Source organism: Rissa tridactyla, chromosome 4 (assembly GCF_028500815.1).
Source record: "Rissa tridactyla isolate bRisTri1 chromosome 4, bRisTri1.patW.cur.20221130, whole genome shotgun sequence".
In the NCBI taxonomy this organism is placed as follows: Eukaryota; Metazoa; Chordata; class Aves; order Charadriiformes; family Laridae; genus Rissa; species Rissa tridactyla.
Window position 1 is genome coordinate 4,614,658 of NC_071469.1, and position 19,875 is coordinate 4,634,532.

A 19,875-nucleotide genomic window follows, 5' to 3' on the forward strand; every position below is an offset into this window, starting at 1 on the left:
TACCAGCAACATCCACTAAGGTAAGTTAGCTATGTACTTAAATGAATAACATACAATAAACCCACCAAGAACAATGCAGCATCTTTAACTCCATGTGAATCAACATTATCTTTCTGGATGGTGGAAAACATGCCCTTTAGCAGACATTTTCCATTAGCACAATGCATGACCATTTTAACAGAAGTCTCGCTTGGCCTTAAGCTCCCCTGCTATCGTAGTTATAGTACTGTTTGCCCAAAACCTCACAAATGCATTCCTAGTTTCCTCTATTAAAAGTGCACCTTTCAAATCAAATAAAAAAAATAAGCAACAGAAACGGCCAAACATTAAATGAACAAGCAGAAAGGGGATGCAAGTGAAGGAACAAGCCCATCCTTGTACCTTTTTTATTGTTCCACAGCGCTGGACACGTTTAAAAGATCAATGAAGTCATGAAGTTAAAATAACTTCTTGCTAACAGTAGGTGGAAGGTGGGTTGCAAGCAGCAGGCGGAAAGCTCACACTAACTGAGCTCAAGGAAGCTGGCTTTATACTTCATTTTGCACTATTCACTCCATTTCCAGATGTTTTGCACCCAATGAGCTTGATTCTAACAGTAAAGGGATTACGTGGGAAAGTCCAACCACTCACTGATGGCATGGTCAGTGATAACAGATCACACAGTTCCTGGACAAGCAGCGCCAGAGCATATAGGAATACCAACAGTGACATGGATACCAAACTTGTGTCCTCTCTATTCAAGATACTGTGCACCAGAAGACATTTCTTATTTCAGGTACACCAAGTTACCCTTACACATCAAAAATGCTAGGAGGGAAAAGGCACCATGCCAACTTTATTCAAAATCCTTAAAATACAGCTGAGGATCTTGGAGAGCAATAATTAAACAATCCCTGAACATCCTGAGGAAGTAGGTATTACTCCTCTCTGAGAAAATTGAGAGATTTTAAAGTTAATTGTCGCAAGTTACACAGCAAGTAGATGCAAAACAAAAAGCTGAACTCTAATTTGGATCCTGCTAACAAGGAGATTACCCATCTGCTTCAAGTTAGAAGTGCTTCCTTGCTGAATTAGACCCTATGTGGCTATTCAAAACACTGGACCAGTCTACATAGCCAATGCTAAATAAATAAAAAACATGTAAAATAACTGAGTCAATTAGCATTATAAAATTACAAGTTTATTGCAAAGTAAAGTGAGGTTTTCCCCTCAACATGCACATGCCAGAACTGTTAAAATTTTATACTTTCAGCTGAATGTTACTCAAAAATCATACCCAAATTAGTAGAACCAAACTTCATACTTGTATGTGCATACACTTTTAAAAAAGACTACCCTGCATTTATTTATGGTTGATGGGCTTATACAAATATTTTCAATGAAAGGCAGTTAACTCAAGTACTTGAAGAAAATCCTTAAATGATTCCATAGCCAAACTAGGGTCTAAGTATATTGTGAACAGTGAGTCAATCAAAAAAAAAAAAAAAAAGTCTTGATAACACATATTGTTTACCATGGTCAACAATTGTTTGGGTCATCTCTTCTCATCATCACAGTAAATTCCAGTTATGAACATTCTGCTTAGCAAATTAATTACCACAGTTAAACAAGACAGCAAATCAGTCCACGTCTTCAACTAGAGAAATTCCTTCCTTTTTTTCTAGCTTGGATACCTGCAAGTTAAAAGGAAAATGATTCAACAGTAAAAGTAAGTTTGCACTTAATGTCCCCTGTCTTTTCAGGCTTCCATACAAAACAGCATAGAGCCCAGATTTACCACAAACTGACAGCGGGATATGCTCTAGGGAACAACCGAGCTGAACAGGCTGTTAGTTGCAGTCAAAAGAGAAGGTCAAACTTTCTTCCCACCCATCCCCTTAAGCTCCCCCCTGCTGCATGCTCCCATCAGTTCCGAGTTTTTTGTCAGTTTGGTGACTTCATTTGGCTGACCAGGGAGTGAGCCAAGCACCACAGCCATCTCAGAAGCCAGGAGAGACAGGAAGGGAAGCAACACTGCCCCTTTCCGTGACAGCTGTCAGATCAGATCAGGCCATAACATGGAACCCTGCCCATAACAGAGAGCCTAGAATAATTAAAATGAACACAAGAAATGCTTTCCATGCACACACACGCAATTTTATAAAACTGACCTTCACTGTTCTTAAAACTTCAGAAAAGGAATTACCTTATATTAAGCTAAGCTGTTGGCAAGACTAATACAGATTGTTTCAGAAAGGATTCTACAAACTCACAGAGGATAGACCAAGAGCATAAACTAAACATGATGTTCCGCGCATTATCTCTAACTTTGGAAAATTCAATTCTACGTTGCCCAAATCTGTGAAGTTACATAGGGAAGAGTTGTATAAATTCTCCTGTCTTACATTCTTCCTTCAACATCTGCTACTGGTTGTGAAAGAGACGCACAAAGATACTCAGGTTGATAAATCTTCTGGTTTGACCAAACACACCTAATCTTGTGGTATGACCAGTAAGCACTAGAAAATGCAGAAGACAGACCGCAGATACCTAATCCTTGGGGGTAGGTGTGCCAGCTTTCTTCTGAACTATGTTACAGGTCCTTCAAATTATGCCAGCTATTAAAATCCCAATTAACATTTTGGCACCTAGAAATTGTTAAAGTGCATGCTCTGACCACACACCCTTTACCTCAGTCGTAACTCTTATGGCAGAAGCTACAGACAGCGCTACTGGAGTTACTAGGGTTGCTCTAAACCACTAGAAATTTCATCACCCAGCTGAAACCTTCAGCTACATAGAGCTGAATAACATTAAGACTCCAAGGGCAAATCTGGCAATTCCCAGCAAACACTATGATCTCAACCTCCTCTTACCTCTGTTACTTCTGCAGCAAATACAGAGGGAATTTTGCACTTAGAAGAGTGGATAACTAAACTGCCTTGACTACACTACAAACATCCAAAGTAGAAAAGTACTTTCCACAAATGCAACAGATTCCTCTATCATTAGCACTCAAACCTGCTTCCCTTCACTAGGCAGCTCCGGCTGTAACATGACTCTTCTACCAGAAAACCTGGCATTACCTAACTAAAGGTGTTTTCTGGCAAAACTATATCATTTAGAGTTTATGCCTTATTTTCACAGTCCTTTTACTATGCCAGAAAAGCCTTAAATGCAGATTAAGTCCCTGGAGTATAATTATCAGTAAGACATTGTCCTAGAGAGTGAGTCTCTTCAGAATTACAATTGTGCTGAATAGGCACAATAAGCGGGAACTCTTACAGGATTCCCTTTCTTGTATAGGGCAGATTTGACTCACATTATTGCAAGTCATTTTTTTCCAGTCTTGCAAAAAGCTATCCATAACAATGAGTTATCAGTTCAGGTTACTGTTGCTTACATAAGATTCTTCCCCAAACTTGACTCCCAGTTTTCAGAAATAAGTTGCAATGGCTAGTACCCTTGCATAGCACAACTGCTATTACATACAAATCTAGTTAAAAAGTGTAACAATATCATGGATCATTAAAATATCTTAATCATACTTACTGTAAGCATAAAATAATTATATTTTGGTCCAGACCCTATAAAAATATTTTACCCAACTTCCACTCAGGCCAAAAGAATATTTGTCCTGGACTTCAGTGGGAAAAAGTCCAAAACAATGAAAAAACCCCCACCATACAGACCTACAAAAAAACGCTGCACATGGTAGCTTTTATCCTAGTTTTCAAGGCAATAAAAAACTATTACAGCATGTCTGGCATTTCACAGATGAGGGAATTAATATTTTATTACATATATAAACATATTCTTAAAAGCAACTGATGTGTAAAAATCTCTGGCAGAAAAAACTTCAAGGTGCCAAAATTCTTCAGCCCGGCACTTTTGCCATAAAAAATGCATTAAAATAACGCTGAAGGTGTGACTAAAAACTACAAAAAGCTAAGCATGGTTCTGATAGTTGCTTGAGCCCCTCCACACCTCACAGTGCTCAAACTAAGGACTGTACCATTACTGTTACTGTATTTGAGCAAACACATATTGGTGAGTCAACTGCCTTGAAGTTCAAAAAAGGTATTGTTGTAAAAGCAGGTGGGAGAAGCATTCACAATTAATTGCTGCCTCTTACTGGCTTTTCCCACACAGATGTAGGTCAAGTCTTAATCTTGCAATTAAACAGATCCCTTCAGACAGGTCCTGAACTGAAACCGAAACACATAAGCTTGTTCTCCGCATTAGCGCTAGACTTGGGTACACCTATTAGTTTCCGGCCTTAGTACATATATTCTGTTTTTTTCTTCTTGCTTTCCTAGCAATACGACAAGCTGTATTTGAAAATGAAAAAAAAACCCCAACAGCCTACACTGAAACCAGATAATTCTTACCCTCGTAGTTATGTGAAAAGAACAATCACGGTTATTTCTATAGTAACTATTATCCTAAGTGCCAGCTGTCTTTTGCTGGATATTCACTGAAACCGGGCTTGTCCCATTGCGAGGACTTTAAATGTAAAACTGTACAAGAAGTCAAGGGCATTTACCTGTTTGTCTATACACCTAAATTGCCAGGACCATGTGGTGTTATAAAGGAAAGGCCTCAGGTCAAACCGGTTGTCATCTGGACTGTAGTTTTCAGCATGGTAGGAAGGAGTGAGGGTGGTCATTTTATGTCTGTTAATGGAATACATCCTGAAGAAATGCTTAACCTTTGATGCCACCTGGTGTACAAAGAATATAGCTGTTAATCAGATGAAGATTCTTAGTACTTAAAAATTTAGCTGAGAATGTGTTCTAGCTTCACACATCCATTTTCTTCCATTAACATTTACATAAATTATCTATCACTAGTAGCATGGATCACTGTGGATGACCCTACCTATAAGAGGCATTTAAGACCATTTGCAGACACCACCTCGGTGTCCGCACCTAACACTTACAAATAAGAAAGTGCCTTGTAAGAAATGGAACACTAAACACTAGCCTCTGCAACTCAGGTGATAAGCTCAACTTCTTCCTTTATGCAGAAGAAAGAACTGACCCGCAGCAAAGCAGATACCTCTTCAGTGCAGATAGTCTTTCAAAGCAAGAGCTATCTTCTGTTTCAGAGTACATAACCAAAGGCTTCAAGAGGAGTTAGCCATGTATATTTCAGAGAATAATTTTCCCCTGAAGGTATAGTTCTGAAGTAATTGTTTTCAAACTACCCAATTACCATTTAAACAATTTGCAACACAGATAACAAGCTCCATTAATTTGAGAGATGCATACCAGTTTTTCCAGCATATTCTGCTACAGCTGTAGAATAATCTCTAAACACAGAATAATTAAACTATCCTTTTCAGTTAAAAGGACCTCTACTCAACCTTTCTCCAAACATACTCTATTTTGGGAAAGACATTACATGATTTTTTTTTTTCTTTTTGGTGTATTACCTCTCTTGGAGTACAAATTTCCTTCCACGTATTAACCAGCTTACAGAACATACTGTATGGACCAGCCTTTGCAATTTTTCTTAATTTGCCATAGATCGAGAGCTCTGCGTATGTCATCCCCATATCAGCCTGAAATCACACACAGAGAAAGTCACTGAAAACCTTAATTATGCAATTTATAATTAATAGCTTTTATGGAGCAATTACAATAACCCAGTTTAATCAAAGAAACACCAAAATGGAATTGACAATGACCAAAAAGACAAACAAATAGTAATATTATGAGCAGAAGGAAAAAAAAAACAACCACACAAAAAACAAAAAACTGGAATCTTTCTGAAATGGGAGATTTGAAATCATTCCATGAATACATTTGATTTGGCCAGTGAAAACATTTATTTCCTGCAAAAGATCTGTTAATTATCCCTTCTAGGTAGCTCAAACGTAGTATATATCAGTAATGTGAGGCCGGGTAGACGTAGTGCTTAGAGACATAGTTTGGTGATGGTTTTTGTCTGAGTTACGTTAATGGTTGGATTAGATGATCTGAAAGGTCCCTTCCAACCTAGGCAATTCTATGATTCTATGACTCGAAATGAAGAAAACCAGTAATTTTAATTCAGCAACCCTTTGCTTTATCATAAAGAGTTTTACAATATCCTACAGTTAAATATCTGAGAGCCCTTAGTCGTAGTTGTCAGGCTTACCAGTCCTCTCTTATCCATGTGGACAGCAAAAAGAAGGGTGGGGGTACAAGATGAAGGGCTTTGCCACAGGTCATTTCACTAGCAGTAAGGCCCTGGCTGATGCTCTTTTGATATTAAGAAACTTTAAAACAAACTGAATTTCAGAACACCCATCCTTCTATGTGCCCAAAATATAAAATCATTCAAAAAAAGTTAATTTGCTGTTTTGGAAACTATTGTCAACATAGATAAGGCTGGTGTGGGATACTAATGCCTTGTCAGCAGCTTTAAGGTTGTTTACAACATGCTTGTCAATAAGCATGGATACATACAAGAGCAAACAATAGTTATTGGGCAAAAACCAAATTTTGGGATAAGGCTTACCAGAGCATTACCTCATCAGTTTGAGCCACTTGTCCTTCCACCAGGGGCTCTAACTCTGCAGTGGGTGGAGCTGACATGATACTGTAAGAAAAAGGTAAAAAGAAAAACATGAATTCTATCCAGTCTCATGAGTACTAGTTAACAAACAGCCTGGTTTGTTAAAAATCAAAAGCTTTATTCAAAACTTTTTAAGAGCATAAGCTGCTAAAGGATTAGATAACTCTAAAGAAGCGGTACTTGCAAGCCGTTCCAGGTTTAAAAAGCAATGCTTTATGCCAAAAACATACAAGCGTCTGGTTCAAGCAGGTCCTTCAGTGGAATTAACAACACAAATGCTTGCATACAGTAATTTGTAAGACTGGCGGCATTTTCAGCACCCAGCAATTTACATTGTGTAAGCATACACAATCATTTAAAAACAGAGGGATGTGCAGAATACTTTTCTTTATTAGCCTTGCAATATTACTGCAACTTAGCTCTGTTAGTAGAGAAAACCAAGTCGTGAGGTCCACGATATGCTACATACAGTCACCAAATATCACTGCTTCACTACTCACCTTCTGAGGGCCGTGAGCTGAAAATTTTCAATGCAATATTGTATGAAGTTCTTCAAATCGGTCTTGCTGATTCCACCAATGGGATTGATATCAGCACTTGAGCAATCATACTTTGTCAAGTAACCGCGGAGGCTGAGCAAGAGAGGAAATTTTATCCAGTAATAGTAAATAATAAGTAACTTTAGTATAATATATAATCGTTTATACTATAGAGAATATATATATGTAGTATAAAGACAGGGAGAAACAGACTGCGTATTGTTATTGTATTTATACATAAGGGGCAAATGTGTTCAGCTGCAACAAGGCTATCCTAAAGCGATGAAATTTCAAACAGTTATGAAGCACTGCAAAACTGCCCATGCTAAGGTAATATATTTGATGCAAAACAACTAAAATACTGTCCTGACCAATTAAAAAAAACCTCAAACCCATACACCTATAGAATCAGCACACACCACTCCCCCAGCGTTTGAGGTTGTGAGTCTCACAATGGGGATTGCTTTAACCTTCAAATAGTTAGCTCTAATAACCATACTTCAGATTTTTAGAAATCTATTTTTCAATTCCAAGTTCACAACTTTATTCCTATTACAGTAATTGAAAATACAACAAATAACAGATTGGAAAGTTAACCTGGTAACTGCACAGGCGAGCTCTACTGAAAACACCTAAGGAAGGAACAGTATTTTATTGGAAAACTATGACGACACTTTGGATAAGCTTCTGAAAACTAGACAATTTTCCATGCAGGCTAATTCAACTGTTTTCATTAATTTCACTGCTATCAGTGTATTCTTAGCTTCTTACCTCTTCTGAGGAATAATCTACACTGGGATTTGGTAGAGTTGCAAGGAAATGCAGTGACCTGTTCCCGGTTCACCTGGTTTTAAATTTCTAACTAACTTTCACCAACCTTTCATCCACATTGGCTGATCCTAGCACCAGAAGTCCCCCTGGCATCCCACGCGTCCAAAGTGTCAGCTGTGCAAACAGGTAGGCGAGGACCATTCTTATTCTAGCCTGTAAAGCAAAATGAAAAATAAAGCAAATTTACAGATTTTTATCAATCAATTCCCTAAAGAAACCCATAAAGAACTAAATCTGAGAGGAGTAAATATTAATGCCAGAAGGATGGTCTTGTGTAGAAGATGCCAAACTCATCTAGAAAAGCCACGTTCAGTATCCACTACTGCCACAGACTTGGCAAATTTATTCTACTCTGAATTGCAGATTAGGGAATAGTTGCCATTTTCTACCTCCTACAAGCACTAATAAGAATCCAGGAGGGATGAAGTATGCAGATAAACCATCTGTCTAACACACCCTTTTATGGAGTATTAGGCTAAAGGGATTTATTTACATACAATTTGAAAAAGAGTTCTCTTTGCTTTTGTCCCCATTCCTAAACTCTACTTTTTCTAAGGATGGGAATAACGCCAAACAGACCTGAGATTCAACCTCCAGCTCTTGCCACAATTGTGGGTGATGTTAAGCAAATCGTGACACTCCTCTGTGACTAAAGCCTATCCCTTTGCCAAAAAGCTGATGAAGGATGCAATGTTTGCTTCCAAAGGAGACAGCTGGAAGTAACAGCAAGGGAAGAAAGATCAACTGCTCAGCTAACAAAAGCTATCAAACATGATAATCAACATTTAGCCAGAATTAAAACAGAGTTGCTTGTTAGCTTGGAAGCTTGTAAGAACAGACCAAAAAGAAAGCTATCAAGACAGGAAAGGTACAACTGGAGCCAGGGGCCAGAAGTCACTAGGCAGCTGTTTTCTGTGATGCTATAGGATATGTATACCAGCACTACCCAGGCACAGCACCAATCTGTTCCAACACAACAAAAATGCGTAGCTGGAAATGTGTATTTGAGTTGCATTCTATAAGCCTACAGATGATTAAATACCTTCTGATGTAAAAAAAAATAAATTCTCTTCTAGCTTCTAAAACTGAGGATGTCTCGGAATTGGAATGGGTAAGCTTGACATCTCACATAGAGCCTTTTAAAGGCTGCTAACATCTACCAAAGGAAAGCCTAGTATGTATCAGCAATATTTTTGAGTCTTGACCTGCCACGCTCCTGCTGGACTCAGACCAGTCTCATTTTCCTGACCTGGCAACTTTCTGTTGGGATGCTTTTCTAAACAGCATCTAGACCGATGCTATTGATGGGATACAGGCATGTGCTATTTCTTCCTGACCAGCATATAAAAGTCACAAATGATAATTATCTTGGTTTTTCTCCTGAGTTATGTGGGATTGTAGATTTCTGCTGCTGCCAAGCATTTACTGGAAGCCCATAAATCTTCAGGGACACACCACAAGTTCAGGTTTTCACAGCAAAGCAAATGAAATGTTACTTTACCATTTTGTACTCTTTCAAAAGAAAACAAAAAAAACAAACAAAAAAAAACCAAAAAAAAACAAACACAAAAAAAAAACCAAACAAAAAACGGTTTGACCTGATTCAGCCTACATGAAACACACCTGCACATTCTGGAGTGCCAGGTTTTCTCTGCTGCTCCCTCCGTAGACAGAAAAACGGGGCATTCGACCTGTCACCATGCTGAAAATCCCCACAATAGCTTTGACAGCCGCATCTATGTTCAGATTGATGTGATAGCTGAGAAGAATTCAAGCAGAAGTGACTCAACTAGCACAATCTGACTACATAAAATAGCACTAAACAAAAAAAAAAGGCGAAACCCCCCCATCTCAGATCTGACACGAAGAATAACACTTTCCAGAGTCTGTTTCCAAGTTTCCATGTCCTTCACCAAATGCTGCTAAGTTTGCCTCACATTTACACACTTAATAATGTCTGTAACACTCCTACTTAACACACCTACTATTCCTCTCCCATTTTTTCCTATTTTAGAGTTTGAAAGCTTGAGATTACAGTCTTTGCCAGAACATGATTTTTTTTATCCAGACCTTCTCAACTTGTACCTGCCTATTTGCTCAGCCAGAAGCTTAGCCCTGTTGCAAGTATCCTGGGAGGAGTTCTCACTAGCCATATAGCAAGTGGTAAAGATACGCTTGCAAAATTCTCGAGGATCCTCAGGGACATAGGTCTCATCATTCACAATCTTGCGTGCATCAGCCAGCACATCTGCATCTGAGGACAAAGCAAAAGAAATAGAACAAGAGTGGAAATTGTTGCACTCCTGTCATCCAGGATATGCAAATATCTTGTATGTTTCTTCTATTCCAATTAAGCTTTACACTGCCTCTAAAAATGACTCCATCATCTAACTCCCCAAATGTATTTTCATATATCAAATAAAAGAATTACTGATTTTGCTACTAATTTTGAACATGGAAATATTAAATCCATTTGTTCTACGCCTTAAAGAAACTTCATAGAAAATATGATCCAATATGTACAAAAACTTAGCTAAATGCATATCATCTACTTAAAGCCAGTTTAAGAGCTTAATCGTGTCTAACCATGTTTTGTAGTGCTGAATAGGAGAAGAAAATTCTTATGATAACCTGAAATCCCAAAACTACATCAGCCAACACTTTGAATGACTCTCTAGACAGAAACTAGTCTGAGTTCCACATCCAATTCCTAAACCCAAAATGAAAACTATTAAGCCAATTCAAAGAACCTGAAATCTGGATGCCCATTTTTGCTGGAATTTCTGAAGAGATACAAAGGATTCCATTAGAACAACTGGGCAAGAGTATACTATTAATGACCTCTTGCATCTAGTGCACTGAGTTAACATTAACTTGTTGATAACCATTAGTAAGCATGGCTAGCCAGACATGCGTATCCACTTACTTCCATTCTTGACTGCCAGGCAAACCTGGTGACACATAGAGTATACTATGCAAGCTGTAGCAGAGCTGTCAATTCCACCACTAAGAGGTAGGAGAAATCCTGCCTTGAAAATAGAGCATGGAAGACATTTCAAATACCAAAATTAGAAAAATATATATTGTATCATTCAGAAACACACTCTTGTAAAAGCACTGTTCAAGTCTGCTTACGTTCTACTGGGGAAAAACAAACAAACCAGACCTAGCAAACCCTCTTAAACTCTCATCAACTAGATAATCAAACAAGTAGCCACTGTAAACCCTTTGGCTAGAAATACTTCCAATAGGTCTTTACCCTCTAGTAAGACAGAAGAGCTAATAAAAAGGATTCAATTTTTCATATATATTCATTATTGAACTGAATTACTAGCTCATGTCACTCTGCTTATTTTAAACATCTCCATTATGCCATTAAAATATTTTCTTCACTGAAAAAACAGTGTTTCAAAAAAAACCAAAAACAAATCAACAATCCCCTTTATTAGGCAAGCTTGACTGTTGCTTTCAAAGAAGGCATGATTCCTAAGAAAAAGGTCTGAGGAGCATACTGAAGTCACACTTTGCATATGGGTTTTACATCTGAATGAGCCTCCCAGTGAAAAACTCAAACCTTGCACCTTGGACTAACATCACTTTGCATTAACAGCAGCATAGGATAGCAATCTGTACTGTCCCTGTGACAAACAAGATGTGTATGCCAAGGCAAAGAACAAAAACAGTTGTTCTTACCTGTTTGCTGCGCCTTAAATAGTCCCAAAGCCAACATGCAGGACCAAGGCTGAAATTACAGAATATGCTCATTCCAAGAGGCTTACAGAATAAGACTTAAGCAAGCCAACATATTTACTGTGCTCTTCCAATGAGATACTTTACTTAATTAATTATAAATAAAATCTTATGTTTTGTTTTGTTTTTTTCAATCAAGATAATTTTCAAGCAACAGATTCAGTATGTGCTTACCTGATCTCCTCTTCAGGACTATGATGTCTCCACTGGATTGGCATACATGTAGGTACAGCTACATCATCAGAACATGACAGAGCAAAATTCACTTTGACCCTGGGATAAGGATTCACTTTACTTGCCTAAGCAATAGTACAGAAGAATTGGGAAGACATCAATTTTAATGTAGCATATACCTTTAAAACATCAGATCTATAGAATACTGTGAAAATCAAAACATGAAAATACTTTTAAAATTCAGTAACAATTCAAACTTGACAGAGTTTACAAACATAACCTCTGTAAAGAATTCTTACCGCTAAATTACGAGATGAAATCTCTGCTCTGTAACTTCGAATATCCTCCAAGTCCAGAGTGGCAACCAGCACCTCCTACGGAAAGGCTTTCAACATTAGATTGAGTCTACACAGACAGATAAACAATGTTTGACAGGCCTGGACTACAAAAAATGTGGGGAAGAAGAACGCATGCAACTTTTTTCAATACAGATTTTTATGCTGACTTCACAAGTCACTTGTGACTCAGTAGAATCGCTTACATTAGAGAGCACAGCTGACTCACTTCACTGAGTACACCAGGATGCTCATAAACCAAACAGATTTATAGCGCTTCTCAGATGGCTGAACAATAGGTTCACCAGCAGTTGCAGCAAAGGACAAGTGGAAAAGGCAAGAAGCATACTGGGGAAAGGGACGAATTTCGCACATGAGGTGAGGAAGCCTACAGCTTTGATGACAAACCTACTGAGAAAGAGCTTATTGAAGTAAAGCTCAACCTATCAAACCTTTTGTCTACCAAACCAGGTCATAATTACAACACTGCAGTCTTTGTCCTTTTTTTCTTAGATAAGGGAATACAAATTAACAGTGTCTCTCCTAAACACGGTGATTGCGTATGCAAACATTTTCATAAAGTTCCTCCACTGTGACAGCTCTTCCTCGCTCACAAAAGCGGGAGAGCTACTGAAGATCAGGTCTGGCTAATTTGACTAGGAAAAACCTTGGTCTAGTTGAATAGCATAGCAAAAATGTATCTCTTCTAGTCTACAGACATGGAGGTCTGGAATGTCTGGGAAGTGTTGAGCATAAATGTAGCTGTACTAATTTCAGCTGTAACCAGCAGCTATAGGTTGAACATATTACCACATCATCCAGTGAAAACTGGGATCCTTGTGCAACTGTTTCTCCATTCATTGAAATCATGGCACAGCCATCATAATACAGGCGATCACCATCACAGCCCTTCTGGTTAGCTAAAATATATATTCCACCATTCTGGGAGGAAAACAAACATGCAGACAAAAAAATGCTCTTCAGAATACAGCACCTGAGAGAATGTTAAAAGACAAAATGGTATTACTCTGTTCCTGTCCTTATAATCTTCCTCTTTCTTTACCTTATGCATGATTTACAGCTTGGACTCTCTCTTGTCATGTGAAAAGTACTTTGCATGTGATACACATGACAGAAACAAGTAACTACATGAGTAAGTGTAGTAAGTGAGCTCTAGCCCTGTCACACTGTTGGAAGACAGGAGTCTTCTGTTATTAGCAAGTCATTCCCTTAGCCCAAATTGAGAGGGCTGCACTTCTAAATTGAAATTCTAAGTTCAAATTGAGACTGAGAAAAGCAGGAAGATGATGACAGAAGCTGTGTTTGGATATCTGAGGACAGAGCAGATGCTATTAAATATAACCAAAGCATGTTAAATTACAGTGACAAAGCAGTTGTACAAATTAAACATTTTTCACAGTGTAATGTACGTTCATTACTTTGCTGTTGTCCCCATCACTGTTAGACAGAATTACAGTCTAGTAACTAAACGTCTTATATTCTTTAAAATAAACAGAATTTTCAAAGTAGAAAAATATTATATATTTTAAGTAAGAAGATGATGGGGAAAAACAAAAAAAGAAGTCGAGGTTTAAACACTGATTTCTATTTCCCCTTCCTGATATAGTTATCGATATTTCTCCCACCACAATGTTGCTATGTGAATGAAAATCTGGAGAGAAACTAACAACAAGGACTGTGAAGGCCCCCGTGCTCATCCTATGTTGTGTCACAGGAGAGGAGACTGTTCTGAAAAAAAAAAATAGAAATGAGATGCATAACCAAAACAATTTATTTTTTTTAAGTGTATACCTTCGCTGTGGCAGAATTCACCAAATCCACCCGGGTGTGAGCCTTCCGCAGCACATGGTGACTCCCTGAAGAGTTAGTGAAAATTTCCACGCCATCAAGTCCCATTTCAATATGAGGGCTGTCAAAGCAAAAGGCAGAAAAAAAATTCAGCTGTCAATACTATGCTTTGAATACTACAGGTATCATTTATAACCCCTACAAATAAAAACATCTATGTCATTTTCAGTTTTCTGCGTGTCTTAGCTCAAACAAGGATAGGACTCTCAAAAACATCTGTTTTCTTGCATTGCCTGACTCTTCTGTTAAAGATAAGTACTGGTTGCAGAGGGCAGAAAGGCTTTTGCTCCTTCTGTTCTAAATGCAATGCCTTCTACTTTACCTGGGTCTCAAAGAAAGAGAGAATAAGACAATCTTATTGCCTTATTTCAGGGCAACATGGAGACACTCTTGCAAGGTCAGTTGTCCCATTTTCCTTCTCTCTTAGTAAATCCAAAAGCATAAGCAAACAGAACCATGAGAAGGAGATGACTTTCACTTTTTCTTTTTCTGATGTCGAAAGAAAGAAATACTGAAAAAAAATAAATTATCACATCTTTGTAACATACCACACTTTCTGCAGTTAAAAGGAAATCAATGTTTGTAACTGGGAGATTTGGAAAAACATCAGGAAGATTTTGTTTATTTTGTGTTAACTACAACAGCTTTCATGCTATTCATATCTCCACTCCCATCCCACATCACACCTTTGTGAGTGGGATCTTCTTTGTCATTGGGAAGAACTTTAAATTGTGACAGGAGCTAAAATAATAACAGGAAATATTACTTAAGGGCACTAGGCTTTCCTTTCCCTTAGTGACTTTTTTGTTCTTTCCTTCTGCATTGTCTTTATGCATCATCTGAGACTGGTTAAAAAATACAGCAGAAGGATTAAGCTAACAGCTAAATAGAAAAAAAAAAAGGGACCCATCTCAAAGTGATGTTGCCTAGAAGCCTCTGCTCTACCTTGGCAAATACAAGAGAGCTCAATTTGTCCGTCAAACAGAAAGCATTGGAGGAGTTGGTCAAAGCCCAAGATAAAAAGAATACAGTAATTAAAAGACCTACTAGCAGTCTCAAATTTTTGAGACTAGGTGTGTTAAGTGGGAATAACAGAGCATTATGATTAGTAGACAAAATTGATACTACAAATTGAAACAAAATAACTTTGTCACTTTGACCCCAGATCAAGCTACAGAGATGGATCCAGAAGGACACTTCAACGTCAGGTTGAACTAAAAGCTGAAGAGTACCTGGAATGCAAGATCTATAGTTATCTGCCATTTTTTTCTCCAGGTCACCTTTTTTATTCTGCTTCTTTTTGGCATTTCTCTCCTGCCTTCTGTTTCAAATGAATTTAGCTTAACCACCTAAAACTTCTTCTGCCATCCTGCATCTAGCCTAGTGAAATCTTTCCCATCATGTATTTGTTGCTCCTAATTATATTTTAGCTTCCTGTCACTTTCTGGAAGATACACTACATAGAAGAATAAGTAGATTTTTTTCAAACATTTATTTCGGTTAGGTCCAGGGTATGTCTTTGTTTACTTTTCATTTCTTCTTCTCCTTTACCTGTTTGGTGCCCAGAGTTCTTCACATATTTCTGTCCCAAGGCAGGTATCTTTGGTTGCTAGCACTGCATCCCCAAAAGGAACGGTTTCCTGAGAAAAAACAAGAACATCCTTATACACATGTAATAGAAGAACCTATTCAATTTAAAAAGCTAACTACAAATCTTAAAAAAAAAAAATTCAAAAACTGAATACTCACTTACGTGAAATGAGTGATATAATATCAATCACATGACGCTTTCCTTCATTTATAGGAATTAAAAAAAAAAAAAGCTCTAAACTGCAAATTTCTGGATTGTCCTGAAATTTTGTGTTGAAATTTCAGTAGTATTCAGATCCAGTGCTTTGCTTCAGAATAGGACAACTGCTTTTGAATTAAACAATCTACAAAACAGAGCGTGTTTGCTAGGAATCGCGCTTATGCTTTAGCAGGAAATAAACTAAGTTTTAGGCCCTTCTGAAGAAAAAGGTTCATTTTTTTTTTTTTTTACCTCAAAACACATACTCAATTCTAGTCTCAAGCACAGATAAACTCAGTACCAAATTGTGCAAAATAAGACAATTAAGGACCTGTAGATACAAATAACAGAGGCAAATTTAAAATTTACTTCCTTTGCTGCCAAATACGAACATAAACAAGGTTAAATTATGCTCTCGTTTAATGTAACTGAGAACTACCACTGAAAACTATGAATTGCAACATGACTGAATTTGGTGTACAACAGGTTTATGCCACAAATTCTATTCATTTAAATTGCTGAATCTGGAAGATGCTGAAGTTAAAAAGAAAAAAATACTTTGAAAACTTACCTGGCCAGTCACTTCCTGAATTATCCTGGGTAGAAAATATTCCTCCACATGCCTAGAGCAGATTTATAGGTTGTGAATACATCGTTATATAAATCACAGCATAAAAACTGATTCTCATCTCTACATTCTGCCACTTTCTAACACTGATTAAAGAAATTGTACTTCAGTTGTACAGGGCTGTGTATGATTAAAAAATAAAAAAGAGGATCTTCATACTTGCTGTGAAATTAATCAGAAATGTTAAGATTATAAATTAGCGACATCCCACTTTGCTTCAGAAACACGCAGTAAACAGTGCTCCATCCTAGCTATGAACTAGGCCTAACAAAGAACACACCATGCAAGTCAAATACCAAATAAAAGTTTCTCTTTTTGCAGCGTTACTACACGAGTAACTCAGAACTCATCTGGAATTGACTGGGGTTAAGAGGACAGATGCTCAGGGGCTCTCTCAGAAGTACTTTACTGAGACAATCAAGTTAGAACCATTCTCTGACTACAGGATGAGTGCATGGCATCAGAAATGAGCACCAAGCATATTCTGCAGCATCATAAGGTATGTAGCTTTCATCCTCTGCAGTTGTTAAAATTCTCTCATCCATTTCACATTGTTTTCCAGTTTAATATTGACCAGGAAGCAGCAACCAAGCCGATAAACACACGCTCTTCCAATCCGAAACTGCACATACTTAGAAAGTAGACACAAGGAAAATGACACTACTACACTGGTTGAAGGATCATTCAGCTACTCCTTTCCTTCCAGCTCAGCAATTCAGAGTTTGATTGTATCTAATAAGCTTTCTAACTGAGCTTCAATTACGTAGCTTAGCCGACTCTCTCTTGCTGCTCACTCTGTAGCAGCACTGACAGACTGCTATGGAAATTTCAATCCTTCTGCTGTGGCTGCAAACAGCAAGCTGTGTTTTTAAACACAATTTTAACAGTAACCAGCCTACCTTGCTTTGTTCCATGGGGTAAACCATCTAAGTTCCCTGTAGTTTCCTGCATTTGCCAATGATATTTTCGGTCTGATCAGAAGAATTTTCCTTAAAACATGTAACAAAACAGAAAGAGCAAATTAAGACCTGATGTACAGCCAAACAAGACTAAATAAGAACATTGGTTAATACCAACTCATTTTTTTCTATTATGATGTACATTAAACAACCACTACATACAATAATTTTTAAAACTTCTGTTTGGAGACCTGAGGGTTTTCCTCTGGAGTCTTTCACAAAGCAGTGGAAATTTAGTTTCTACAAATTCAGAAAGGAAAAAGAGATGATAGACTATATTAGTTGTCGCTCTAAAATTTAGTGGATAGGAAGACAAGTCCATCACTCTACATAGCACTGAAGAATCTTTCTTGAAGGCCACACAGGTCTCTGAAAGGATACACTAATGTATTGTTTCATAAAACACACGAACAACTACTTACTTATTTAAAAAGATCACTCGACAATTGTAGCGGACATTTCTGTGCAGAACAGGCCTGTGAAAATAAGAAGCACAGTTACCAGTTTCATCAAACGAAACAAAAAAAAGCTACAGAATCTGCTCCACTGCACAAAAACTATTTTTAAGGCAACACTTCTACACTTTATCACTAAAGGGAATTAAACAAAACAATATATCAAGTTTTAGCTTCTGATTTTTTAACTCAAGTAGTTGTTCGCAAAAAATCAGCATTACTGACCAATCTGTCAGTCTCAGATACATCAGCTACTGCCAGATCACTGGCATGCCTGAGAAACACAAGCAGACCAGGTTTCCCCTGGATGGGCTAACTTATTTAATCAAACCTGACTCCCTGCGGTACCAGGCAAGTTCAAAATAAAGCTAGCTCCACGCATTTATATCAATACTAAAACAAGTAGGTGCACATATGTTAATTTTACAGTTGTAATCTATCACTGTCAGCACGTGACTTACAGTGGTTTCAGTGATTTTGACATACATATATGTTGCTTATAAGGATGTCTGCCAGCCAAAGCAAGTTACATTACCCAACACTCCTCAAAGAGAGCCAATTTTTAACACCCTTTGCATTACATATAATACAAAGTCTTACCCAAAAGCTCACCGAGGGTAACAGGGCCCAGTCATTAAGGTTCCCGATACATAACTATAATTATCCCGTTTCTCTCCTGAAGGGCTCAACCACCAGAAATCTTTGAAAGGATTACCTTTCAGGAAGCGTTTTGCATGCATGTCCTAGTTATGGTAATTAAAAGGGAACGTAGAGCAGTTCCAAAGATGTGTTTACAAGTTTGGTGCAGAGCCCTCACTATCCAGAAACACAGCAGAGGCAGCGCTCCTGAAGACCTACCCCTTTGTCATATTTACACAAAAAAAACTTACATTCCCACATCACAGATAATATCTTGAGTAGCTGGAGACTCCAACAGCTTTGCCAGAACTTGAAACGAATGCAGGAGCGTGTCAGACTCATAATAGTGATCCGAGCAGCCATAACCACTGCATGTAAAAACATAAGAAATAAAAAATTCAGCCAACATCCACAACAGAGCCAAGGGACCAGAACTGCTTCCGACAAGGAACATCTCATCAATTTCTACAGAACGCACAGAAGCAGCACCCGCATCATCCCTGCTAACAGCACCCAAAATGCTGCGGCATTGCTGGGATGTTCCCTCCAGGAGCAGCAGCTGGGGCTTGGGCGGAATTTGGTTTCTGCAGAGGAAGACTCGCTGAAATAGGTCAACAAATTACGGGTACTGGTCACGTTTCGAAGACAAGAGACCCAACCTTGTGCTTGCAACGGCAACGTTTTGATTTGCACTGACAGCCGCACGCTTTGGGCATTCGAGTGGTACGTGGCTCATTTTCTCACTGGCCGTTCTCTGGTTAATTAACTGGGACTGTGTCACAGCCGGCACCCCCACAGCGCTCTTACCAGATTTCGAGCTCAGGACCAAGCCGGTACCGGGCTCCTCGGCTCTTCGCGATGTCAATACCTGGAAGAGGGTGGGATCAAACACCGCTCGGGCCCGGCCCGCCCTGACCAGGCGCCCCCAGGGCCCGCCGAACCGGACAGCCCAAACCCGGCACGGCCGGGCGAAAAACGCCCGGAGGGACGGGGGAAGGAGGGAGGTACCTCCGCCTCACTCACTTCGGAAAATCCTCTCCAGATTGCCCTCAAAATCCAGGGCCCACTGGTTGAGGGCGCAAGTGGCCACGGTCACCGCCCGGCCCATGGCGGCCCCACCACCGCCGCTTCCGGGGCGGGCCGGGGCGGGCTGGGTCGTTCCTCTCGGCGGGAACTACATCTTCCCCTCGCGGTTAAAATCACCCTGTGCAAAACGTCCGTGACTGTTACCTTACGGCCTCACGCCGACCTGCCCTAAAGGGCAGCGCCCGCCGTTCCCCCGCGGAGGCGCGGCCAAAGGAGCGGCCACCACCGCTCCCGCCCCGTTCCCGCCCCGCTCCCGCCGGGGACTCCGCACCCGCCCA

The 19,875-nt window shown here is 39.0% G+C and overlaps 1 protein-coding gene across 1 annotated transcript; it reads right to left on the reverse strand.

The window, feature by feature from the left end:
- Positions 1-1,158: 1,158 nt before the first annotated feature.
- Positions 1,159-19,848, reverse strand: NADSYN1 (NAD synthetase 1). The gene is made up of 21 exons (XM_054198611.1): positions 19,535-19,848; positions 19,319-19,379; positions 18,763-18,879; positions 17,840-17,893; positions 17,358-17,447; positions 16,402-16,453; positions 15,593-15,681; positions 13,985-14,102; positions 12,983-13,114; positions 12,137-12,211; positions 11,838-11,962; positions 11,607-11,655; positions 10,840-10,942; positions 9,999-10,167; positions 9,537-9,672; positions 7,960-8,066; positions 7,044-7,175; positions 6,498-6,567; positions 5,417-5,545; positions 4,526-4,702; positions 1,159-1,673 (listed from the first exon to the last, which is right to left on the reverse strand). The coding sequence occupies exons 1-21, from the start codon at positions 19,617-19,619 to the stop codon at positions 1,620-1,622; spliced, it is 2,124 nt and encodes a 707-aa protein (XP_054054586.1). The 5' UTR covers positions 19,620-19,848; the 3' UTR covers positions 1,159-1,619.
- Positions 19,849-19,875: the final 27 nt, after the last annotated feature.